The sequence below is a fragment of the Cololabis saira genome, chromosome 24 (assembly GCF_033807715.1).
Source record: "Cololabis saira isolate AMF1-May2022 chromosome 24, fColSai1.1, whole genome shotgun sequence".
Classification (NCBI taxonomy): Eukaryota; Metazoa; Chordata; class Actinopteri; order Beloniformes; family Belonidae; genus Cololabis; species Cololabis saira.
In genome coordinates this window covers 15,060,515-15,087,833 of record NC_084610.1, presented here as the reverse complement: position 1 = coordinate 15,087,833, position 27,319 = coordinate 15,060,515, and the positions used below count along the sequence as shown (strand labels likewise).

The 27,319-nt window shown below is 41.3% G+C and overlaps 1 protein-coding gene across 1 annotated transcript; it reads right to left on the bottom strand.

The window, feature by feature from the left end:
• Positions 1-5,217: 5,217 nt before the first annotated feature.
• Positions 5,218-25,460, bottom strand: LOC133425039 (cyclin-T2-like). The gene is made up of 9 exons (XM_061715690.1): positions 25,232-25,460; positions 20,880-20,961; positions 20,673-20,801; positions 15,758-15,818; positions 15,442-15,504; positions 13,196-13,241; positions 9,298-9,461; positions 7,246-7,316; positions 5,218-7,158 (listed from the first exon to the last, which is right to left on the bottom strand). Exons 1-9 carry the CDS (start codon positions 25,387-25,389, stop codon positions 6,100-6,102), a joined length of 1,833 nt encoding a protein of 610 aa, XP_061571674.1. The 5' UTR covers positions 25,390-25,460; the 3' UTR covers positions 5,218-6,099.
• Positions 25,461-27,319: the final 1,859 nt, after the last annotated feature.

Below are 27,319 nucleotides of genomic sequence, written 5' to 3'. Positions count from 1 at the left end.
ATGTCTGTTGTTAATCGGGGTCATTTTATGATTCGTTTTATTATTGCTCCTACATACAGCTCCTTTAATAATAGAAAACCAAGTGCTGCTTTAGGGAAACTGTGAGATAACTTACACCAAAGAATAACGCTAGGATAGCACGACGTCTTTCCGCCCTCCTCCTCCTCCTGGTTCTTCTCAGCGCCAGACTCCTCAGCTCAGCAGCCTCCTCTTCTGCCTGCCAGTAAAGCTGCCGACGGCGACGATAGCTGCAACGGTTGCCCGGTCCATATTTGCCAAAATTCAATTATATATGTTCTCTATCTATGCTCTTTAAATATCCTCTCTGACTATGCTGTCTAAATTAACGCAGTCCACAAACAATAACCTTTTTCCCGCCGTTGGTTCGTGACAGAGAAAATTCTTGGCTCGTGAGACTTAAAAGCACTTAAACAAAACACAATAACATGTACTATGAAATGATATTGTTGCTGCTTTATTGAAAAATTGTGTTGAGGAGGGAGCAAAGGCCGTCCGCTGCGGGTGAAATGTCACCATCTGCTGGACGGATTCGTGCACAACAGGAGGGAATTATGAAGACTTGTACCTTACTTTAAACACGAAAGACTTAATAAATATGTTATCTTTCGGTTGTAATTATCATACAAGTACAATTGGTGAAAAATGGACAACATAACTGTTAAAATCTTAAATATGTCAATATGTGTGTCCTCATAAAGAAGCTGTTCAGAATCTTGAAATGAATCATTCTTGTGTTTCGGTTTTATTGACTAATTTTTGTTTACATGTGCTGGCTATTTACTCAGTATTAGATTTTGAAAACCTTTCACTGATTTTTGCACAGTTGAAATCATTTCACTGACGTACAGTGAATCAAGAATTAATAAGATATCTGATGGGGAATCTGAAAGTGAAGGAAAGTAGCCTATTTACATTTGTATAATGAAAAGCACAACAAAACAATTAAGGGATAAAAAAAACCAGCAGAACCAGAACATTAATCTGCCTCCACAGGCTCAATGAAGCCACCCAGAACTATAAAACATAATATAATGTTAAACAAAGTAATTAAATATGATGGATATGTAACCCTTTTCTAAGTCTTCTCGGGTTCCATCTGATCAACTAGTTTCGGATAAGGAGACTGCCAGTAGCACTGAACTTGACAGCAATTAACCGCCACTTCACATAACAGCCAAACACAAAATATAGTATGAACGTTCATCTTCAAGTGTTCGATTTTGTTTTTTTTTTCCAACTTAAAGGAGCCGTCTGTAAGAAATGTCCAAAACTGGTACTGCAGTCACTTTCAAAATATTGTTGAGCGGCGTGTACCCTCCCCCTCCTCCCCCCGACCAGAGGTTGCCAGGTAGGCTGCAGAATGCAGCAGGAACGTAGGCTGCCATGGCTGCGATAATTAGAGCCGAGCTGGCAACCCGGATGCCGAAACAATACTGACTTGGTGATTGGGAGATAGGTGGAGGGTGGAGCTTCAGAAACAATACTGACTTGGTGATTGGGAGATAGGTGGAGGGTGGAGCTTCAGAAACAATACTGACTTGGTGATTGGGAGATAGGTGGAGGGTGGAGCTTCAGAAACAATACTGACTTGGTGATTGGGAGATAGGTGGAGGGTGGAGCTTCAGGCCAAAACAAAAAATGACAACATAAACATCAGTTGAGGGCTGCAACTCCTCTTTTTAAACTGGAATATCCTGGCTTGAGTGCTGTTGTCAGTGACATAAGTATTTGAAATTAACATGATTTTTAAATGTCTGTTGACATATCGGGGTCATTTTATGATTTGTTTTATTATTGCTCTTACATACAGCTCCTTTAAATTGTTCAACTTTGCATACATTAATTGAAATGCAGTTTGATTCACAAGATGAATTCTAATTAGCAAAAACAGGTAAGTACCGGTATGGAAAATAAAACGTAAAAAATAAAAATGTATTTCTCCTTTAAAGGGTTGAATTGTCCTTTTTACTCCCTTTGTTCCCACTGTTGTATTGTCTATCAGGATCGTCCAAGAAAAAAAACAGTTCATTAATCAGTTTATTTTTTGCAAAAAAAAAAAAAAAAAAAAAAAAAATCTCAGAAAAGAAAGTGCAAATAAAATGTGTGACTCTTCAGGACTGAGTCCTGGCCTACCACACTGATCCTGATGAACCAAGAGTCTCCACGTGCCAATGGCGCAGGTGTGGATCAACAGCAGAACTCATCCCTCAAAAAACAGTCTGCATTACATGCAGCGTAATTATTCATCAGCTTAAGGGACTTTACTTTTTTTCAGTACACAATACAACTTAATTAAGTGAACTATAAGCAACTCAACTACAGAGATATGAAACATTCACTAGGTCCCCCGTGTGGTTCTGGGATCTTTACTCACCGTTCTTGTGATCATTTTCACCCCACGGGGTGAGATCTTGTTGGAGCCCCACATTGAGGGAGATTATCAATGGTCTTGTATTTCTTCCATTTTCTAATAATTGCTCCCACAGTTGATTTCTTCACACCAAGCTCCTTACCTATTGCAGATTCAGTCTTCCCAGCCTGGAGCAGGTCTATAATTTAGTTTCTCACGTCCTTTGACAGCTCTTTGGTCTTGGCCATAGTGGAGTTTGGAGTGTGACTGTTTGAGGTTGTGGACAGGTGTCTTTTATACTGATAACGAGTTAAAACAGGTGCCGTTAATACAGGTAACGAGTGGAGGACAGAGGAGCCTCTTAAAGGAGAAGTTACAGGTCTGTGAAGGCCAGAAATCTTGCTTGTTTGTAGGTAATCAAATACTTATTTTACCCAGCAATTTACCAATTCATTCAGTAAAAATCCTACAATGTGATTTCCTGGATTATTTCCCCCCATTCTGTCTCTCATAGTTGAAGTGAAACTATGATGAAAATGACAGGCCTCTCATCTTTTTAAGTGGGAGAACTTGCACAATTGGTTTCTGACTAAATACTATTTTGCCCCACTGTATACATATATACATAATACATATATAAATACAGTACATATATATACTGTATATGCAATTTTGCGTCAAATATTTATTAATTCTCGTCTAGTAGTGGATAGTACATTTATTATTTAGTAGGCTATTATTCTTTTTTATGTAATTGATTTATCTACTGTTTTACTTATGTTTTTGTGCTTATGTTCGAAATAAAAGATATCAATCAATCACATTAATTTGGAAGAGGCTTGTTACCATGCTGAAACAAGATCGGTTAACGTAGCCCAAACCGCACGTGCACCCACGCATAGCATACGTCAACGGCGTACGTCAGTGGCTCCATCGTACCTCGAAGGGCAATACGTTTCACCGTCAAGTGTTACACTACATTTATATTTATATATATATATATATATATATATACAAAAATAACAGCTACGTCACACAGCTAACTTTGCTTTTAAATGTAAAAATATAAACTATTTGAACCTCTTACTCGTGGTAAATGTAGGATAAACAACCCGTCATAGAAGTTTATTTAGCAATTAACATCAATCATTGATTTCATGGGTTTTATACATAGAAAAAATGTAATCAAAGGTTTACTTGATTTAGCAAATAATGGCATCAGTAACTGACATCATCACTGTTATGAAGTAAAAACTAAACCAATAATATGTCATCAATTCCATTGAGGAAGATATGTCATCAGGTTATGACATCATCAATAGAGTGTATGCATTGACGTCACTTCACCACTGGACCAGCCCCCCTTACTCGCATAAGTAGCAAAAATGGCTGCAACTATTGGAGAAGACGGGATAACAGCCGATTATCTGCTTAAATTAAAGGCAGTTGGACTTGACAGTGACCCGTACAGTTACCAAGAACCAGTGGTCCATGGACATTAATATTTGACCACGAATCCAGTTTCCTGATATTTATATGTACTTAATTTCTACGCCGGGGAAATACACGAAGCAACGCTTGGTCCTACTTCAAGGCAGGATTTGTAGAAATTAAAGTGATGAGGACACCGAACTTTATGATTGGACTGTTTAACGTTAGCTACCCAAAAATCCAACATTACCTGATACAAAATGGGAAACGCAAATCCCGTTTCGGTGCCTGGAATCCAGTTGTTTCTGTGAATTGCAGCGATCCATTTGTCTCTCTTAAGCTTATTTTTCACCAGTCTGTAAAACGATAACTCCGATTTCTTGCTAAATCTATAAGTACAGTCGATCCCACAACAGCTCTTTCCCATTTTAGATGTTTTCCAGTTGCTCAAACTGAAAGTTTACGCTGCCACTCAGTCTTTCTGCCACTCAGTGGGCGTAACCCGCTGTGAAGTCGCATCTGTGACGTCATGCACATTCCCTCTATTGGACTCGTGTAACATGAACTGGCCTCAGCTGCGTTGAAGCAGATCTCTCGAGCTTCTGAAGAATTTGACCAACTATCAACATGGCGTTAAATTTCCGTATTTTCCGCACTATAAGGCACACCTTCAATGAATTGGGTATTTTAAAACTGTTTCCATATATAAGGCGCACCGCATTATAAGGCGCTACAGTAGAGGCTGGGGTTACGTTATGCATCCATTAGACCAAAGGTCGGCAACCCCTTTCCTTTTTTCCTCTTGTTGCCCTCAATAAATATATCTATAAGAAAAATTTGGGGAGCTAAAACCCTTGAAAAAGAACTGTTTTGCAGCTTCTTGCGTGTGCTGGCACTCTGTAACTCCAGTGTAGTTAATTTTGCCTGGAATGAGGAGACCCATCCAATATGGCAGCCACGCTGGATTATTTTACAGCATGTCATGAGGCGTGTACTACATATCTATGTCTATGGTTGCGAGACCTGTTGCGCCTCAATATTGGTCCATATATAAGACGCACCGGATCATAAGCCGCATGGTCAGCTTTTGAAAAAATGTAATGCTTTTAGGTGTGCCTTATAGTGCGGAAAATACGGTAAATGTGTCTGGGTATCAGCAGCCCAGGACGGGCTCAACAATGGCAGGATGAGCTTGTTTACTCTTGAGCTGTTTACTAAAACTCCCCCAAATCTTTTCCATCCTGGATTTCCCTGGACCTGGAGAGACGTTGATAATCCACAACCCTGATGCATCTGGCTGCAGCGGAGGCACCAGACGACGCTAGAACTCACACTGAACTGCGTCTGTATGAACCTGCCACGCCAGCCGACAGGAAATGAGTGTGATGCATGTGCACGAAAGAAGAAAACACTTTTACATCTGTTTATTTGGGATCCCAATACACGAATCAAGGTTAAGTTCATCAATACAGTCTGCTTTGGCTCTCTTAATACAGTGAAATCTGGACTGATGCAATAAACCAAATGTTTACTCGACACCTACAGTCCTATACACACAATCAGCATTTTAGAGATCTGTATTTAATGACATTTATCATAATGAATAGCGATTGACTAGGTACAATCACAAGGCATTTCTGCAATTTTAGTTGCTATATCTTAAATGCACTTTTACAGCAGATGTAATGTTTACTGTTTTTATTTTTCTTAGCTGTATAAGTCTGCACGTTATATTCAGGCGCAGCCTCGGTGATCCAAAATACGAAACAGTCGTCTTTGATTGGAACTAAAAGTAAACAGCCCGCGCTTCCTCGGTCGGACGCCTAAACGGAGATGATACATCCCCACAGATACAAGCAGAAGATTTACTTTTTAATCCAAAAAAGTTCTAAACCTGAGATTTTTTTCGTTTTCTTTCTTAGTGGAACAAAATATTTTAACTTAAAATAAGTGTAAACAGTGACGATGGCTGCAAACACTAGTTACGTCTTCCCTTTTTGTGACTGAAAACATGCACGTTTAAAAGAAAGAAAAAAAAAAATTAAAAAAATCAATGCGAGCTTGCATTAAAAACATTTTTCTTTCAGTCACGACTTTAAAACTCCTCATACATGTTTTTTGTGTTGCAAGGAAGTAGTACACAGCTCGATGTGTTTTAATTTTACATTTGACGGTTTGATAAGAATCACCAATAATCAGTGTAGATAACTTAAGACAAATAAATTCATTTTTTTCTGGTTTTTGTTTTTAAATTCTATAAAATATAACAATACCTTATCCTAAACACCAAACTCGAGTTACAAGTTCATACCTTGGGCACTTAATAAGGAGTCCAGCATGTCGAAAGTGTTTTTGTAGTCAGTGTGTTGGCCGTTGGACACGAACACGCCGTTGGTGCCGTCGTGGTGCTCCACGGTCCTGGCGCCGCCGTCTGAGTAGTGGGCCGCGGCCAGGCCGCCCTTGGAGGAGCGGCTGCTCTTGGATGAGTGGTGGTGGTGGCCGTGGTGGTTGTGGTGGTGGTGGCCGTCGGCGTCGGAGTGGGGCCTCTTCCGTGACGAGCTGGAAGCGCTGCTGTCGCTGGAGTGGCTGCTGGAAGCCCGGACGGACAGGGAGGCTCCGTCCATGGCCGCTCTGCCGTTGCCGCTGAGGGAATACGAGTGGGAGTGGCCGTGTTTGGAGTGGCGGTGGCTCTTGTGCTTGTCTTTGCCAGACAGAGTCCCGCTCTCCCCCGAGCCGCCGTGGCGCTCCGACGACACTTTGATCCGCATCTTGAGCTCCTCGCTCATGCCGGAGCCGTTGTCGGGGTAGGAGGCGGGGAGCCGCGCCTTCTTGGAGCTGGACTTCTCTCTCCGGCCGTCGCCCGCCTGCCCCGCCTGCTGCAGCTGCGAGCGTTTCTTGAGGTGGTGCGAGGAGGCGGCGGCCGGAGGAGCGTACATGTCCGAGCCCGGCTCGTCCTTGGAGCCGTTCTGCTGCGCCAGCTCCGCCGCGTGTTTCTCTCGGTACTTTTCCAGAGTCAAGACTTTCTGCGTGCGGGAAAAAGCGGCCGTGTTCAGGCCCAGCGGCTGGTCGCCGCCGGAGCCCCCGGCCGCTTTGTGTTTGTGTTTCACCACCGTCAAGTCTGAGTGCAGCGGCTGCGGGAACTGGTCGTAGCCGCACGACTTGGACTGGTCGCTGAGCGGCTCGTACATGGCGTAGGGGGCGGCGATGGCGTTCAGGGCGGACATGTCGGAGTCTGACGCCGAGCCGGCGGGGAAGAAGGAGTTGTTGACGCCGGGAAGGCCCTCCAAGGACGATCCCTGGAAGGGGCTGTCCATGCTGGAGCCGTCCGTCTTTGGTTTCTTAGCTGCTTGAATGGCCTGGAAGACAGACGGGTGGACATTTCAGAGAGTAAACTACCGGCCGCACGAGAGCCACTGCCAACAGGAGAGGAGTCGGGACATTACCCTCCAGTTTCGTATCCTCTTCAGCTTGCTGGGCGTCCTCTCCAGGATCTGAAGAAACTCGTGAGTGAGCTCTACAAGCAAGAAACACATCAGTTAAATATAAACTTATGATTACAGACCGATCTGATCCAACAGCAGAAAATGCTGAAATAAATGACTTAACGGATGGCAAAAAAATACTACCATTATATATTTAGTGATGCACCGAAATGAAAATTTGTGGCCGAAACCGAAAATAATAATAAACACTTAGCCGAATACCGAACAATACCGAACATGGTTCTTCGCAGTTTTTCATTTATTTTGCCAATTTTTTCCACCATTGCATAAATCAAATAAATTTGATTTAGGCATGCTTTTCAAAGAAAAAAATCTTTTACAAAATTACAAGGAAGAAAATATTTATTGAACATAAAAACTGAACATTTTTTAAATTCCCGGCATTATGTTGTTTTGGTTCCACCTCCTGGTAAATGTTAGGTAAAATTCTTATGGGGTTAGTTTTTGGTTGGCCAACGATTTATGTTTGTGGTGCGCAACCGTTACGGGAGCGGCCAGTCTATTTCCTTACATTACAACGCTGTTATTAATTGTTCGGTTTTTTTCCCACTTATTCCACCAAACACCGAAAGTGTTTTTTTTGCCATTTTCGGCCGAACAATTTCGGTTACCGAACAATCGGTGCATCACTAATATTTAGAGAGAATAAATCAGATAAAATAAGCTGATATGTGTTATTGAACAAGCAGGTGTGTATTTTTATACTGTTAAAATAATCAAAAGTCAACATTTTAACCATTATCATGTTTGATGACTTGGATAAATAGATAATTAGGTCCAGAACTATTTGAACTATTACAGCAAGTTTTTTTCCTCCAACTAACTTCGTTTTTATTCACCCAATTGATTAAAAATAAAACGATCAAAATGGAGACTTTGAGCTTCAAGAGATTCTACAGAAAAAGCAAACTTCCACCATTTTTAGGGGCTCAAAAACAACCTGATATACCGTAAAGCTCACAGACGTCACAACCCACCAGGGGAGATTAATTTATTATTTAATAAAATCAGGAAACAGCTGATGAGAGCAACAGCAGCAGGACGTCTCAGGTAGGATCTATATTTGCAAGATGAGTAACCAGGGCTTTTTATACCTGTCTGACGGCGTCTAAATCTTGCTGATGTCGAGATAAAATGTCGCTCTACACCTCCACACAGCTTACGTTATAATTCGTGTAGACGGCCTCTCGACTCGCCTTCAGGCCCGAGGTGACAAATAACACGCCTGGCGTTTATATTACCCAGCAGGCGTTAATCACCCACCGATAAAGCAGGATCTAATCTAAAAACACCTGGATCTTTCCACCAAACCGTTGTCTTCGCCACCGCTGAGGATTTGACCATCTCTCACGTAGATAAGTGTTTTAAAGTGTACAGACATCTGCTCGGACTCTCGTCAAATATATAACACCACCAGCTTAATCTATGGAAGAGTATTAGGGCCATGCAGGAGGAAAAATATTTGAGAGGGGAAGATTTTTTTTATTGTGCACTTCCGAGAAAAAAGTCGAAATGTCGAGATTAATGTTGAAATACAATTTCAAGAATAAAGTCGAAATTTCGCCTTTTTTCTCGACATTTCAACTTTATTCACGAAATTTTGACTTTTTTTCTCAACATTGACTTTTTTCTCAAAATTGTACTTCAACATTATTCTCAACATTTCGACTCTTCGACATTTCGACTGTTTTTTTGATATTTCGACTTTTTTCTCAAAGTGCATAATGAAAAAAATTATCTTCCTCCCCTAAAATATTATTTTTATTTTTCTCCTGCCTGGCCCCTAATACTATTCCGTATTAATCTGCTTTGTTTGTCCTTAAATCACGAGCGAATGGACCAATTCAAAAATACTTGAGCCTAATTTCTAAGTGGAAAAAGCCACATTTCTATGAACCCTCTCAAATCACGCTGAACACTCTGATTACATCTTGATTGTTTTATGGTTTATAACAAACAAATGAGGGTGAGATTGTTGCTCCGTGCCCCTACCATCCAGCAGCTGGAGCGTCACAGTGCGGTCCACGTACTCCCACCAGTGTTTTCCGTCCGTGGACACGGGAATCTCCCAGTTGGACCACTTGCACGCCAGGTGGATACAAACACAAGCGACCACTGTGGGTCTGTACTGCAGGCAGAAGGTGGTGAGGTGCAAACTGCAGGGCGACACGAGAGACACAGCAGATGTACTTCATGAGCGGCTTGGACGACCCATAACTCACAGATCATCAGAACACTTGAAGATGTCCAGATTTCTACACCAGCTTACCTTCTTACACTAAATTCCTAAAAACTCATTAGGACATGCTCCTAAAGGTCTGAGTGACAACATGAAGGCAGATATTATAAACCTGCACCATATTCTCTCATTTTGGGGGGAAAGAAGGGGAAATCATAGAGCAGCGTTTCTCAATCTCGCTGTTCAATAGCTGTAATCTGAAATTCAAGACAATCCTTACACAAGTCTAGCCAGAACATGTTTTAGCATTTGAATCGCCTGATCGGTGCTTTTCAGAAAAGTGAAGTGAATTCCAAGACTGAGAAACACTGACGGCGGCGGACTCGGGTCCCTTATACACCAAACCGACGGTTCAACGTCAGCCGCCAACCCTGAGCTCGATGCCTTCAGGTGACATTAACGGTTATTCTGGGATGCAGCTCAAATGCTGCATCCGTGCAACATACATGCTCAAGACAATCAATTAGTGGAGTTAAAGTAAATTGAAACATGTTTTTTTTTTTAAGTTGAAACACATTAAAACATCCTGGACAGTAAAGGCTGAACTAATGTTGACTGTCTTCTGTCCTCTTGCAGACGTGTGGACTCTACGTGGTAGTTGGCGGCAGGAGGACGTCTTAGCTGGCGACGGCAGACGCTCCAGCAGGGACCCTTCATGTCAGTTTGGTGTACAAGAGATCTAACGGTCCTCTACGGTTAATTACCCCCCCCGCACACTGAATCCCAAACTACACTGCAAACTGCCCCTGGGGAACGGAAACACGTCTCACTGTCACCGTGGTTACAAAACTAAAATACATGACATTAAAGAGTCATAATTATTTGTTTGTGTCGATGTCAGGAACCGTTTCCAGGGATTTCAGACTACAAATCGCTGGAAATGATTAAATCAGATCAAGTAAGTAAGCAAACTCAAACTGGTTTACTACAGTCCCATCCTTGTTTATTAAATAATTAATTAAGCCATAATTTATCGTAGGACGACTAGTGCTTCTTCAGTTCACGAAGAACGTGCAAGGCAACACACACACTGTATCACGATTATCCTGGTTACTCTTCAGTTGACACCAAGGAAGTTTCACCAACACTTATCAATGCTTTTCTAGTTATATGGCAATAAAAGTCTGATTTATCAGACTTTTGTGCACTAGTCACTCGTCACTACAGAAACACCTCTTTTTATCCTGTGGCTACTAGGGATGGGCGGTATGGACTAAAAAATGTATCACGATAATTTCTGGCATTTATCACGATAAAAAAAAATACCAATTCAACTCCACCTTTTTAACTATAAATCTATCACGCTCTCAGATCCGCCATGTTTGTTACACAAAAACGTCATCAATGGGAATTTATCTTTCTTTCTTTCTTTCAGGCTAATTTCCTTCCTTCCTTCTTTCCTCCTGCTCTCTCCTTCCTTCTTCTCTTCCTCTTTTCTCCCTTCCTTCCTCCTTTCCTTGTTTCCTTCCTTCCTCCCTCCCTTCCTTCCTTCCTTCCTTCCTCCTTTCCTTGTTTCCTTCCTTCCTTCCTTCCTCCTTTCCTTGTTTCCTTCCTTCCTTCCTCCCTCCTTTCCTTGTTTCCTTCCTTCCTTCCTTCCTTCCTTCCTTCCTTCCTTCCTTCCTTCCTTCCTTCCTTCCTTCCTTCCTTCCTTCCTTCCTTCCTTCCTTCCTTCCTTCCTTCCTTCCTTCCTTCATCAGCTTTACACAAAAACGTCATCAACGGGAATTTATCGTTTTTACCGCGAGATGACAAATTCTTATCGTGAGGAATTTTTTTGACGGTTTATCGTGAACGGTAAAATATCACCCATTCCTAGTGGCTACACATTTCGGCTAAACTAGAAAAGAAATGAATACATTTCTAACCAGCCATTAGCTCCGCCCACTAGGAGGCCTCCAGGAACTCAACCAATCAGAAAACGCCGGAGCCAAATCTACTCATTTCAACCCAAAGTTTTACCTCGTGTTTCTCTGTGACTACGTTTACATGCAGTCAAAATTCAGGTTATTGCTAATATTCCAGTTACTGAAACATTCGGAATATTCCGTTTACATGCGTGAGCAAACAGGGGTTATCCCTGTATACATGGTGATTAATCATTCGGGATATCCCGATCAAACCAGCGACGAGCGGAGAACGTGATGACGCAATTAGCGTTCATTTCCGCTTCCTCTTCCTGTATCCAAATTCAAAACAAATGCTGCTTCGCGCAACTTTTCGCTCACTGTAAATCTCGCTATCCCGGTACTTTCTACCGTCTACAAATGCAGAAATGTTCATATCCTTCATTACATTTATGAAGTGATTAATCTCCTCCTGGTCTTGCGTTTCTCCGTGTTTATAAGAACTTCCTGGACTCAAAAGACCAAGATTACTTGTGAACAGAGCATGCGCAGGAAACAAATTCCTGTTCCGTTTGATGGGGATATCCCGTTTGGCGTTTACATGACCGAATATTCGGGTTTTAAAGGGAGTGACCAAGGGGTCATATTCAGGTTTTTAAAAACCGGAATATGAGCAAATTCGGGTTATTCAAAGGGGTTATTGGTGCTTACATGGCTGTGTAAATTCGGGTTATTGCCAATATTCGGGTTTTAAAAGGGTTATTGATGCATGTAAACACAGTCACTGTCAGTCACTCTGAAATCATCAGTAAAGATGAGTCCACAACTACTTTAGAAGTACCAGAAACTAAAGTGGGAATGAGTATATTACTTCCAGTTTAAACACATAAACAAAAAAACTAAAACAACAAACACTTCAAAAGCAAAGCTATAAACAGCTATAAAAAAAAGCTTTCCTCACTCTAAAGTGTGATTTATGCTTCTACGCAGCAGCCACATCCATCTCTGTTGGTTTTAATCTACTAAGCTAAATCTATGTTGCTCTGTACACCAGTGTCAGTTAATTTCTGCAGCTCTGACGCAGTAGCAGAGCAAAAGAGGCATCTGTTACACCAGTTGGAGCTGATAAATGTGGAGCACCAGCCCATTTTACCGACACTAAAGCAATGTTTCTTTCTATCTCGCTCAAAAAACGACAAGCAAGTAGCTCGCTCTGCAACGTTATCCAGCAGACCAAACATGTTTTGCGGCCTGTGTTGCCCAGACGTTATATTTTTGTGGAGTCTGACATGGATTCAGCGTAGAAGCATAAACCACACCTACGACCAGTCCCATCACATGCACTTTGCACTAAAACTACAACACGCTCAGTTTGCAGTATAGTTTGGTGTTTCATTGTTAGCTCCTCTGAGGTGAAAAATGTACAAAATAGTTAAAAAAAAAAAAAAAAAAAAAACAGGAACTGAACAATACTTACCAAGAAACTCTATAAGTTTAAGAATCTTTAGGGGCAATCTATATTCAGGCTACCGTTTGATTGTTTCTGTTTAGACATGTGCACTCTGTACCGAACAACCTTGAGAGGCAAACAGCACCACTACACTCCACATTGTGCATTCAACCCCTATGTGCCAAAGCAAAGCCCTTGTACAATACACCGCACGGCGGCCTGGCCGGTACTGCCCCGGCTCCGGGGGGTTCCCAGGGTCCAGGCGCCAACAGGGCGTTGGACACAGGAAGGGGGACCCTGCAGGACTGGAAGCTATAGTGTGCCATTACAGTGCAATAATGGGAACAGGATAATAACCTGTTGGTAGCCATGAAATAGGAAGTCTGTGCCAAGTCCCTGCTTGCTGCAAAAGAAAAAGAAAACGTGCTTTAGAACTCTTTTAACAACAACAGCGTCAGACATTAAAATCACACAGTGAGGAATGATGCAAAGTGAGATTAAGGGTGCTTTCAGACCTGTGGCCCGTTTGTTTTGTTCCGATTCAGGGGCTAAATCGATACTAGGGCTGAAACGATTCCTCGAATAATTCGAGTAATTCGATTACAAAAAATGATCGAGGGATTTTCTCTGCCTCGAGGAATCGTTTAATTAATTTTTTTTTTTTTTTTTTTTCGTTTAATTTCACCAGCTCAAAGCCTATTACGCCCGGACCACATTTAATGCGACACAACACGCTGACGCTTCGCCGTACATCCATGCGCTGCGCACGTTAAAGGGGGAAGAAAGAGGTTTGGTTTTAGTAACATGCCATGCTCAGGCAGTCTGCAATGGCCCAGACGGGAGACTAATGTAGTTCAGTGATTAACTTTTATTTTTAATCCACGCTATATTCTTCTGGTCCGTTCTCCTATATTCCCCCTCTAAAGCCAAAATTATTGTTCCGCGTCAAATCGACGCAGAGCCTACGGTGCTCTCCGGCGAGGGCAGAGAGCGCCGGTCCGGCTGACGGTGCTGCGCTGACGTGCAGGCTCTCCACGGCTACGCCGTAGCCTACGGCGTAGGGTACGCAGCGACGCGCACCATTCTGCGTTGTTGTAACGCGGAACCATAAATCAGCCTTTACCCGGTATATAAACCTCTGTTCCCGCTACAGTTTCAACTAAAAGAAAAGGCAGAAAATGTCAGAAAAATAAAAACGTAATAAAGCTAACTGGGTAGTTTTCATTTCATTTTATCTCTGTAGTCATTCATGGAGAAAACAAGCAGCACTGGTGCCTAAAGTGCTCCAATACAGCAGGTCTCAGAAGTTTATTTTAAACACTGCCAAAACTCAAAATCTTATACTTTAACTTAAAACTTAACTAGAACTTAAAATTTGCTTGACAAAAATGAAAGTTCAATTGAAACACGTGGGAAAAACACCTAACATTTTAAGTTATGTCTGATATCAGGTGTAATGGCATTTTTAGGTTAGAAATAAGAACATTTCTTGGTAAAATCCTTGAATTTGGTCAACTGGTGTAAGTTCAGGGTTTTTAAATGCACAGCCATGAACCTACTGGATTATATAATTTAGTCTTGATGTCAATTAACATCTAACATCTTATGTATATTTATAATTGCTCTTTAACTAAACAAATATATGTTTTATCCGATTACTCGATTAATCGATGGAATTTTCAGTAGAATACTCGATTACTAAAATATTCGATAGCTGCAGCCCTAATCGATACAGTTGTTTCGTTTTTCGTTTGTGGCGTTTGTGTTCACAAGGCAACCGTCTGTAGCGGTTCAAAGCTGTTAACAAATGCCATGCGCGAACCAGCTGTTCTCTGATTGGTCAAATGAACGCGGAAGGAGTTTCCTCTTCCGTAACCCAGGGAAAAGAAAGGTTGAACCGCAGTTATTGCTGTGTTCACATATACCAGGAGTCAGCAACCCGTGGCTCTAGAGCCGCATGCGGCTCTTTAGCGCCGCCCTAGTGGCTCCTGGAGCTTTTTCAGAAACGTTTGACCTTTTTTTTTTCCTTTTTTTTTCTTTTTCTTCTTTTTTTTCTTCCTTTTTTCTTTCCTTTTTAATCTCTACATTTTGATTTTTTTCTGGAAATTTTGACTTTTTTCTCAAGATTTCGACTTTTTTCTCAACATTTTGACTTTTTTATTAAGATTTTACTTCAACATTAATCTTGACATTTTGACTTTTTCTCGACATTTCGACTTTTTTATCAAGATTGTACTTCAACATTAATCTTGACATTTCCACTTTTTTCCCGACATCGAAGTGCATAATGAAAAAAATGTTTTTTCCCCCAGTTCTAACTAATATAGAAACATGCAGCATGTGTGTCTTCATTCTAATTCTGATACAAGACTTTTCGTTTTTTGCGGCTCCAGACATATTTGTTTTTTGTGTTTTTGGTCCAATATGGCTCTTTCAACATTTTGGGTTGCCGACCCCTGACATATACCAAACGATCCGATCTTTAGGGGGAAACGCTCCCTGTTTCGGAACAACTGCACCAAACGGGACAGGTGTGAAAGCACCCTAAACCTCAAATAGTATTTAAAAGAATATCAACTGCAAAGCTTAGAAGAAGGCAATACCTCGCACTAGCTGGGAACATTTTACAACATCTGTGTGAGGATGATCCACTGTTATTTCAAAACCTGCAATCGAGAAGTTGAACCAAGTGAGTCAGTAGTTGCACAAACGCTGAGGATGACATTCAGTTTGAAAAGGACCTCGGATATTTTCTTCCAAATGTTGGAAAAAGCAAACACCATACAACCATCGCCAACGTGCTGAGACAGGGGTAATTTGGTAATTTGCAAATACAACATGGGTGGAGGTCGTGCAGCAACAACGGTACGATTCCACGCAGGAAAAAGGCCGTTGTGTACGAGAGGTGCTTTGGCTCACCTAGTGTCTGCAGCACTATCGTTTCCAGCGCTACAAGCTCCTGCGAGTGCAGCTGGAACGCCTGGAAGAGATCAAGTGAAGAAGAATTAAAACCGTGCTTCGAAGGCCCCGTCCCAATACACCCACTACCCCTACTTTTCAGCAATAACCCTAAATTTTCTGCGTTCCCGTGAGGGTAGTGGTGTCCCAATTCCTCTTTTCATCTAGGGGGTATGAATCTAGCCCTACAGAGCGAGGGGTTTTCAGATGCACACTAGCAAAAATTTCCCAGAATGCTTTACGTCATAATCTGTAGACTGAATAAATAAAAAAAAAAAAACATGGCAAACATTTCTTATTTTTTAGTGAATAAAATCAATATTTTGAGTTAGTTTCTGCATAAAAATGCGTTTTGATTACATTTCTAGGGAGAAATATATATTTTACTTTCATAATATTCACTCAGAATGTATATAATCACTCGCTTGCCTGTTGTTGTGAAGTCTTTTTCAAACCTCGCCAGAATAAAGGCTGATTTATGGTTCCGCGTTACACCAACGCAGAGCCTATGGCGTAGGTTACGCGGCGACGCGCGCCGTACGCCGTACCCTACGCCGTAGGCTCTGCGGCGATTTAACGCGGAACCATAAATCAGCTCCCGAGCCGGCAGGCTGTTCTCATCCCGAAAACTTCGGATCAAATTTCTTAACAGGCGTTATTTGGATAAACTGAGCCCAGGATGGGGATCTTAACGGTTACTTTTACGCCTGAAAAAATATTAAAATTTAATAAAGTGGCATATTAACAGCGCTACAGCGGAAATTAAAAAATGTCTCGGCTTCCTGATATGGTGTGACGTTTGTGCAAACGTAACTACGCAGTCGCTTACGTACCCGAACGTAAACCATGCAGTGACGTAGCGAGTGGTGTCCCAATCCCTAGGGAAGATTACAAGGGCCCTACGCCTGTGGCTTCATTTTTAGGGTGAAGTGGTAGTGGGTGAGGGCTAGGGATGGGCGATATTTTACCGTTCACGATAAACCGTCAAAAAATTTCCCCACGGTAAAAATTTTGTCATATCACGGTAAAAATGATAAATTCCCTTTGATGACGTTTTTGTGTAAAGCTGATTTATGGTTCTGTGTTAAATCCACGCACAACGTACGTGAAGGAAGGAAGGAAGGAAGGAAGGAAGGAAGGAAGGAAGGAAGGAAGGAAGGAAGGAAATGAGCCTGAAACAAAGAAAGAAAGAAATGAGCCTAAAAGAAAGAAAGAAAGAAAGAAATGAGCCTAAGAGAAAGAAAGAAAAAGAAAGAAATGAGCCTAAAAGAAAGAAAGAAAGAAAGAAAGAAAGAAAGAAATGAGCCTAAAAGAAAGAAAGAAAGAAATGAGCCTAAAAGAAAGAAAGAAAGAAATGAGCCTAAAAGAAAGAAAGAAAGAAATGAGCCTAAAAGAAAGAAAGAAAGAAAGAAATGAGCCTAAAAGAAAGAAAGAAAGAAAGAAATGAGCCTAAAAGAAAGAAAGAAAGAAAGAAATGAGCCTAAAAGAAAGAAAGAAAGAAATGAGCCTAAAAGAAAGAAAAAAAGAAAGAAATGAGCCTAAAAGAAAGAAAGAAAGAAAGAAAGAAAGAAAGAAAGAAAGAAAGAAAGAAAGAAAGAAAGAAAGAAAGAAAGAAAGAAAGAAAGAAAGAAAGAAAGAAAGAAAGAAAGAAAGAAAGAAAGAAAGAAAGAAAGAAAGAAAGAAAGAAAGAAAGAAAGAAAGAAAGAAATGAGCCTGAGAGAAAGAAAGAAAAATTCCAGTTGACGAGTTTTTTGTGTAACAAACATGGCGGATCTAATAGATTTATAGTTTTATAAGATGGAGTTGAATTGGTATTTTTTTATCGTCATTTTTATCGTTATCGGGATAAATGCCAGAAATTATCATGATACATCCCTAGTGAGGGCTAGTGGTAGAAAGTACGGGGTGTATTGGGATTGGCCCCAAAACAACCACAAGACAATGACTGTAAAGTTAAAATCATTCACAGAGGACACGCCTTGTTTCAACCTTTATGTGACCTTTCTAAGAGCTTTAAGACGGTGAGGATGCGGGGACATCACAGGCTGGACTCATTTCTCTTTTCTTTTACGACAGTTAAAGTATTAATATAAACCCAGAATACTTCACCGTATAGTTTATTATTTATGCACTAGGATCATGCACAGCACACGGACACGACCCAACCCCTCTTTGTTAAATTAAAATGCCATATATAGTTTTACTAACGTCCGGTGAGTCTGTGCAACTTTAATAAGTCTTTTAAGCTCCTGTACACGTCTATAATCATAATTCTAGCACGATTCAGTCCATGTACTTGATCAGGCGGCCGAGACGAGTTCAGCTGCCTTTCAAATGCTTCAATAAAATCGCCTTTTTCTATTACAGTGAACACATTCATTTCGGTTTATTTGGTGGACGTGACATTACCCCCCTGTCTGCAGGGGGTAATATCTCTTTTTGAGCTTGTTTAACTGCAGATCAAAACACGTCATTGGACACTGCAGTCAGGTTCAACTCCGAACTTAGCCCTAACCATCAGCGCCACTAGATTGGATGACATAAAAATAAGCATATCTGGTATTCAGCAACAGCCTGGAGCTGGAAATCAAGAGGGACTTAATAGAGGGAATGTGCATGACGTCACAGATGTGACTTCAGAGCAGGTTACGCCCACTGAGTGGCAGAAAGACTGAGTGGCAGAAAGACTGAATCGCAGGGTAAACTTTCAGTTTGAGCAACTGGAAAACATCTAAAATGGGAAGAGCTGTTGTACGATCGACTGTACTCATAGATTTAGCAAGAAATCGGAGTTATCGTTTTACAGACTGCCGAAAAATAAGCTTAGGAGACAAATGGATTGCTGCAATTCACAGAAACAACTGTATTCCAGACACCGAAACGTGGATTTGTGGTTCCCATTTTGTATCAGGTAATGTTGGATTTTTGGGTAGCTAACGTTAAACGGTCAAATCATAAAGTTCGGTGTCTTCATCACTTTAATTTCACCAACAAATCCTGCCTTGAAGTAGGACCAAGCGTCAAGACTTTTGTATGATTTCAAGCTTTGCTTCGTGTATTTCCCCGGCGTAGAAATGAAGTACATATAAATATCAGGAAACTGGATTCGTGGCCAAATATTAATGTCCATGGATCACTGGTTCTTCAGGTAACTGTACGGGTCACTGTCAAGTCCAACTGCCTTTAATTTAAGCCCATAATCGGCTGTTATCCCGTCTTCTCCAGTTTCCCTACTAGTTGCAGCCATTTTTGCCACTCAGTGTGAGTAAGGGGGCTGGTCCAGTGGGGAAGTGACATCAATTCATACCCTCTGTTGCTATGGAAGCTGCTTAAACAAAATGGTGGACTAAAATGTGCCATCAAATCTGACTTTTGTCACCGAATTCATCATCCGTATGAGCGCCAGCATTTAAAACCCACCTCAGCCAGATCACCAAGCACCAGCTGGTCCGTGGGTGAAGGAACCCTTCATACTAATAATAATAATCACTTTACTCATCAGTATACATGGAAACACACTGAAATATGTAATCTGCTTTTAACCCATCACTAGTTAGACTAGTAGCAGTGGGCTGCCTTTATTCTGGCACCCGGGGAGCAATTAGGGTTAAGGGCCCTGCTCAGGGACCCTAAGAGGTATATTTTTGTTTGCCATCCTCAGGGCTGGAAGCCCACCTGTGTAACCACTAGACAACCACTCCCCTGTGAAGCAGGTGCAGTGCAGTGCATGTGCTACTGCACACCACGCCGCGATAGATACTCTCTCGCATACGGAAATAACATGCTTTACATGTGGGATCCGTGTCAAAAACATACATGCAGATCTCAAACCGTGCATACCCCGAGCGTATCGCTCCACCCCTGAAACCAGCAGCTGCAACACCTCGAAACTGAGAAGGAGGTCGTGGTTTTTTCTTTGTGGCATCATCCTTTCAACTACATACATGCAGGTCTAACACAAAAAACTGTCCATCCATGCCTACTAAATTATTGACCAAAAACTCAGCCAGGTTAGGTGTCAGGGGGCGTGAACATGTAGACGTCACAGAGGTCACGAATAGGCCTGTTTTGAAAAAATTTCTGTATTTCCCAATTCTAAATGGATTCTCATATTAATTCCTAAGAATCGATTCATATGTCTAAAGATCGATTTTTTTTATTTTTTGGAGGGGTGGGATTTTTTTTTAATGTATTTATGTATTTTTTTTTTCATCATTACATTACAACTTTTGGTTATTTTTTTGTTTATCCCCAAAAAAGGAATGTTTTGTTGGACACAAGAATAACTGGTGCCATGTTTTTGCCTTTAAATATGTTTAAAGGTATGAAAACATTAAAGTTTTCAGTTATAATTGGATAAATTGTCTATATTTCATTACTTTATATACTGTCTTGGGGTTACATTTGCAAAAAATGCTAAAAACCAAATTCTCAAAAATTAAAAACCAAAATAAACCGAAAAAGGAACAAATAAAAATGGAATGTGGGAAAAAATAAAACCGATTTTATCCGTCTCTGTTTCCTCCCTGGATCTGTTTGACAATTCTGACCCACATGATGTTTCTGAAAGCAGTTCTATCAGCATTCTGGGAGCTGATTGGTCCTTACAGCATCATTAGCTGCCAATACTTGCTGTTGAATCTCAATATAACACTAGTATTAATATTTTGCAGAACTGCAGTCATATAATTCATGCAACAGCTCAAAAAACAGTTTTAATAACACAAATCAATATCGGAATCGAATCGAATCTTGATAATCGATTCTGAATCTTAAGAATCGGAATCGAATCGATTCTTGACATTTGAATCAATCCCCAGCCCTAGTCACGATCTAACAGGAGATGGAGGACACCACGGATGTCCCTGGTACTTACAGTGCTTTTGGTGTCGAGGGCAGGCTCTTGGGGGTTAATGAAGGCATGGGCGATCTTGATGACGTGCTCCAGTTTCCTGGGCTGCTCCTCCACTTTAGCTGCCAGGAATAACGTGGTCTGGGAGATGATCTGTGGAGAGAAGGAAGCAGTACGTGAGGGTTAGGGTTCGCAGCATCCGCTGATGCTCGACCCCGCGGCCGTACTCACGTTTCGGTGGAACTTGGTGAAGGAGTGGACCATGTAGAACCTGTGCATGTAGACGATGGCGGTGTTGATGATCAGTTGAGACCTGAACCCGAGGAGTTAAGGAGCATCAAAGTGACATTACTATAGTCCATGGGCCAAAATTTCACCTGTCAGTAGCACTCAAGGTGACAAAACCTACCACCTATCCATGTCTATAGATGATATTTTGGTATGATAACCCTTCCTGAGTGGCAGCTGGATCATAGTTATCAGCTCATGAAGTTACCCACCCCCCTCAGAAAATTAAATTTTAGATGCTGCTGCATATCCTGGTTTAGACTCATGTACAGGATATCTGTCAATGTTTCACAATATTGTCTTTGGTATCATTTTAAAGGGAACCTTTAAAGCATTCATTCAAGCTAAGATGTGATACATTTTATGAATCCTAATGGTCCTGTGAGTATTCCAGTTTTTGTATTTTGTGTCTCTGTTGTTCCTAGATGACACAGGGCTAAAATATAGTATATCATTTAGGCAAAAATGGTGTAAAATGTGTGTTGTTTATAGTTTAAAGAGCTGCAGTGACCTCTATGTTGGTCAGAAAGATTCACATCTCAGCTTGAATTAATGCTTAAAAACTCCCCTTTAAAATTGTACCAAAGACAATATTGTGTTAGGATTTTATGAAATTGTTAAAAGTATGAGGGTTTTCTTCTATAAGATTGTACACTGATGGCTCAGAACCACCTCCTGTTTTATGACCAGACTGATTAGCTGAGTTCTTCTTTAGGTGAGGACGGTGAAGAGGAACGGAGGAACGGATGTTTAAGATTGATGGTTTTCCTCTTGTCTTTCTCTGGGTTGGCATGTTGGATTAGAGATAGACAACAGAAAATATATGGCTGAAAGTGTGACATGTTTAAGTTTCTTTCCCTGCAGTTGACCTCCCAGATACGGTTCAACATCGGCTCCTACAACGTACAAAACACCTCCCTTCTTCAGTATAAATATGACTGGATTGATGACAACAGAGTGCATTTCTCTCCTACCTCTGTGGTTTGAGAAAAGTGTGTCTCCGGCTGGAAAACATTGTGCATGATATAATAAAAGCTTGTTTTCTCATGGTGCACCAGACAAACGAACACGAGGATCTTTCAATTGTGAAACATTGACAGATATCCTGTACATGAGTCTAAACCAGGAAATGCACCAGCATCTAAAATGTAACTCATGGTCGGACGAAGATCTGGTCGTCAAAGCGAGAAATATCTGACCGGCCTCGACTATGCGGACGATGTCGCCCGGACCGCAGAGCACACAACATCTGCCCAGACCCTGCTCATCGCATTTGAAGAAGCCGCGGCCAAAGTCGGACTCAAGTTGAATTCAAAGAAAACAGAATGCATGTTTGTGAACGAGGACTCCAACCACCCAAGTATTACAGCACGGGATGGATCACACATCAAAGAAGTCAAGGATTTTAAATATCTGGGTTGAGTTGAGACCTGGACTATGAAGAAGGAACTACAAGACCGGCCCAACGGCACATACACAAGACTCCTCATGTGTGTCAAAAACATCTCCTGGAAAACTCATCCAACCAAGGAGCAGATCTATGGTGAACTGCCACCAATAACAACAACTGTAGCACGCCGTAGAGCAATGTTTGCAGGTCATTGCTACCGTGCTACGGATCAAGTAATATCCGACATCCTGCTATGGCGGCTCCTCCAGTCACCCAGAGGAACCAGGCCTCATACTTATCCTGACACAATCTCCAGGACACATGACTTACACTCCAAGAACTGGGAGCAGCAATGGCCGACAGAACCCGATGGAAAGAAGTGACATCTAGGATCTCCACAACAGTCGAAGGATGACGATGATAAAATGTAATATTCTGAAGGGTTAGGTGGGTAACTTCATGAGCTGATAACTATGATCCAGCTGCCACTCAGGAAGGTTATCAAACCCAAATATCATCTATAGACATGGATCTTTTCAAAAATCATAAGCAAGTTTTGTCACCTTGATATCTGGACTAATTAGAGCAGAAACCCGCTTTTTCACTGGTCAGTACCACTCAAGGTGACCAAACTTATGATTTTTGAAAAGATCCATGTCTATAGATGATATTTTGGTATGATAAACCTTCCTGAGTGGCAGCTGTATCAGAGTTATCAGCTCATGAAGTTACCACCCCCTTCAGAAAATTACATTTTAGATTTTGGTGCATATCCTGGTTTAGACTAATGTACAGGATATCTGTCAATGTTTCACAATATTGTCTTTGGTATCATTTTAAAGGGGACTTTTTAAGCATTCATTCAAGCTGAGATGTGAATCTTTCTGACCAACATAGAGGCCACTGCAGCTCTTTAAACTATAAGCAACACACATTTTTACACAATTTTCGCCTAAATGATATAATATCTTTTATCCCTGTGTCATCTAGGAACAACAGAGATGCAAAATACAAAAACTGGAATACTCACAGGACCATAAGGATTCAAGAAATGTATCACATCTTGGCTTTAATTAATGCTTCCAAGGTCCCCTTTAAAATGATACCAAAGACAATATTGTGAAACATTGACAGATATCCTGTACATGAGTTTAAACCAGGATATGCACCAGCATCTAAAATGTAATTTTCTGAACTTCATGAGCTGATAACTCTGATCCAGCTGCCACTCAGGAAGGGTTATCATACCAAAATATCATCTACAGACATGGATATTTTCAAAAATGATAAGCAAGTTTAGTCACCTTGAGTGGTTCTGATATCTGGACTAATTACAGCAGAACCCCCTCCCCAGCACCACCCACGTGACCCCGGGTCCTGGTCCAGTTTCCTGGTGATTTAGGAGGGTGAGCCGCATGTTGAGGGTCCGAGATAGTCCATGGGCCAGAGCCCAAAATTTCACTTGTCAGTACCAATCAAGGTGACCAAACTTACTTTTGATTTTTGAAAAGATCCATGTCTGTAGATGATATTTTGGTATGATAACTTTCCTTAGTGGCAGCTGTATCATAGTTATCAGCTCATGAATTCTTAAATAAAAAAAGTAAAAAATGTACTCACAGGACCATAAGGATTCAGGAAATGTAGGGGTGGGTAACTTCATGAGCTGATAACTATGATACAGATGCCACTCAGGAAGGTTATCAGACCTTTGGTATCATTTTAAAGGGGACTTTTTAAGCATTAATTCAAGCTGAGATGTGAATCTTTCTGACCAACATAGAGAGAGTCACAGCAGCCCTTTAAACTATAAACAATGTTTTCCAGCCGGAGGTTCACCTTTCTCAAACCACATACTGTAGGTAGGAGAGAAATGCACACTGTTGTCATCAATCCAGTCATATTTATACTGAAAAGGGGAGGTGTTTTGCATGTTGTAGGAGCCGATGTTGAACCTTATCTGGGAGGTCAACTGCAGGGGAAGAAACTTAAACATGTCACACTTTCAGCCATATATTTTCTGTTGTCTATCTCTAATCCGACATGCCAACCCAGCAAAGATCTAGAACAACCAAAACCCAGAAAAAAACAGGAGGAGAACCATTAATCTTAAACATCCTTTCCTCTTCACCGTCCTCACCTAAAGAAGAACTCAGCTAATCGGTCTGGTCATAAAACAGGAGGTGGTTCTGCGCCATCAGTGTACAATCTTATAGAAAAAGACCCTCATACAATTTCATAAAATCCTAACACAATATTGTCTTTGGTATCATTTTAAAGGGGACCTTTTAAGCATTCATTCAAGCTAAGATGTGAATCTTTCTGACCAACATAGAGGTCACTGCAGCTCTTTAAACTATAAGCAACACACATTTTTACACCATTTTCGCCTGAATGATACTATATTTTAGCCCTGTGTCACCTAGGAACAACAGAGACACAAAATACAAAAACTGGAATACTCACAGGACCATAAAGATTCAGGAAATTTAGGGCTGGGTAACTTCATGAGCTGATAACTATGATACCTGCCACTCAGGAAGGTTATCACACCAAAATATCATCTACAGACATGGATCTTTTCAAAAATCATAAGCTAGTTTGGTCACCTTGAGTGGTTCTGATACCTGGACTAATTACAGCAGAACCCCCTCCCCAGCACAGACCCACGTGACCCGGTCCTGGTCCAGTTCCCTGGTCCAGAGACTGAGCCTCGTGTCTTGGTCTGGATAGTTTCTCTGTAACAATAGAACTGCTCCTCAACCAGGCCCAGCAATGGCGGCTCCGCGGGGAGCGGGTCTGCAGACCCGGGCCGGGTCCCCAGCCCTTCTCCCCGCCTCAGCCCCTCACTAAAGGGTCTAAACCACAACAAAGCCCGGCGGGGCCGGGGCCCCGGGAAGGATACACGTTGAGCCGCTGGCCGATGTCCTGGATGAGGTTGGCCGCCTGCTGGCGGTACGACAGCTCCCGGTCCGCCTCCAGCCCGCAGCGGCGCGACGGCGTGCTGTCCAGCTGCTCCCGGGCGAACAGCCATTTCGTGGAGGGTCCCCGGTGCGCCGCCATTACTGCACAGCAAAGCCCCGACCGTCGGCGCGAGTCAGTCAGTCGGGTAGCACCGGGACGAAGCCGCCGGAAACCCGCGCACCGGTGGCGCCGCCGCGGCGCAGCGCCCCCTAGTGGTCGGAGGGGGAAGCGTTTCTGTTTTTTTTTATTTTTTTAACAAATCACACACCTAAATAGTGTAATTTGAGGGACTTTAAGCCTTTATGTATGTATGGAACTCCAACAGAGGTGTCAAGTAACGAAATACAAATACTTCGTTACCTTACTTAAGTAGAAATTTTGGTTATCTATACTTCACTGGAGTAATTATTTTTCAGACGACTTTTTACTTTTACTCCTTACATTTTCACGCAATTATCTGTACTTTTTACTCCTTACATTTTAAAAACAGCGTCGTTACTCTATTTCATTTCTGCCTTTAATAAAAACTATCCAGTTAAATTGCTCCATCCGGATAGAGTGAATTTGGTTGTGGTTGTTTCAGATGTTCTTGTCCAGTTTTGTTCTTACATCCGTTCCCTCAGATTCCTGCAACTAAACTTGGATGTACATTCCAATAAAGGTTAGGATAAATGATAACATGCCTCTGAAGTTTCACTTTTTGCACCATTACAATACTTATAGGCAACTAGTCATCATATCTCCTGCTCTCTGAAACACATGTTAATGCTCAATAGTACACATATATGGTTCTTTAATATATTTGCATTATACTAAGATGCATTCATTTTCAATGGCTTTTGTCCTTAATGGCTTTTTCCCTCTTACATTACTTTTACTTTTATACTAAGTAGTTTTGAAATCAGTACTTTTATACTTGAGTAAAAAACTTGAGTTGATACATCAACTTCTATAGGAGTATTTTAAACTCTAGTATCTATACTTCTACCTGAGTAATGAATGTGAATACTTTTGACACCTCTGAACTCCAAACTCATCTCCACGCAAGTCAAACTCTGCATCTTCAATTCCAACGTCAATTCAGTTTTACTGTATGGTGCGGAAACATGGAGAACCACAAAAGCAACAACAAACAAACTGCAAACATTCATAAACAAATGCCTACGACACATCTTAGGAATTTACTGGCCTAACACTATCACAAACACAGAGCTCTGGCAAACCACACAACAAGAATAAATTGTAACCCAGATAAGACGTAGGAAATGGGGCTGGATCGGGCATACCTTGAGAAAACCAGCATCCAACACAACCAGGCAGGCCTTAACCTGGAACCCTCAGGGGAAAAGAAAACCGGGAAGACCCAAAAACAGCTGGAAAAGGTCTGTCGAGGCAGAACTCAAGGAGAAAGGAACATCTTGGAAGGAAGTAGAGAAGATCGCTCAACTGATTTATAGTTATATGTAGATATGTCGATATATAGATTTATAGTAATTTTTATGTATATAATTGGAGGTAAATATATGAACCAGTGTATATACAGCATATCTACTCTTATATAGTTATTCAAGTATATTGTTATACCATTGCTGTCTATTGTTCTCTATTATATTGTAGTATTATAGTAAAGTAATGATAATGTAATACTAGTATCTTCTAGTATCTATCTAGTACCAGTATCTTACATTTTAAGACAGATTTACGAGAAATTCAAAATACCTGTCAACCACTTACATGAAATATATATATGAAATACTGTTAAAGTGCTCTGCAATCTGATCCAGGACAAAACTGGTGGTTGTTTGGTTTTGACATGGACTATAAGCCCCTGGTCTTATCCCCACCGTTGCACTCTTTGTTGACTTGTTTGTACTTTATTGTGTAAAAAACAGCATTTCTTACCGTTTATACATTGTTCTTGTGCAATAAAGTTTGAAAAAAAGAGGAGTAGAAATGTCGAAATTGGCCACTAGAGGTCAGACGTGAGAGTTGAACCCTCTTCACTGGCATTGTCTGCAAAACACTCACA

What these genes read in the sequence shown, in the direction of transcription:
- LOC133425039 (XM_061715690.1), bottom strand. Translation starts at nt 25,389, where the DNA reads ATGGCGGCGCACCGGGGACCCTCCACGAAATGGCTGTTCGCCCGGGAG. An exon ending in ATGTTCCCAGCTAGTGCGAG is followed by an intron (nt 13,242 to 15,441) that starts GTATTGCCTTCT and finishes TTTCTTTTGCAG; the next exon opens with CAAGCAGGGACTTGGCACAG. An exon ending in AGAGGATACGAAACTGGAGG is followed by an intron (nt 7,159 to 7,245) that starts GTAATGTCCCGA and finishes TCTGTCTTCCAG; the next exon opens with GCCATTCAAGCAGCTAAGAA.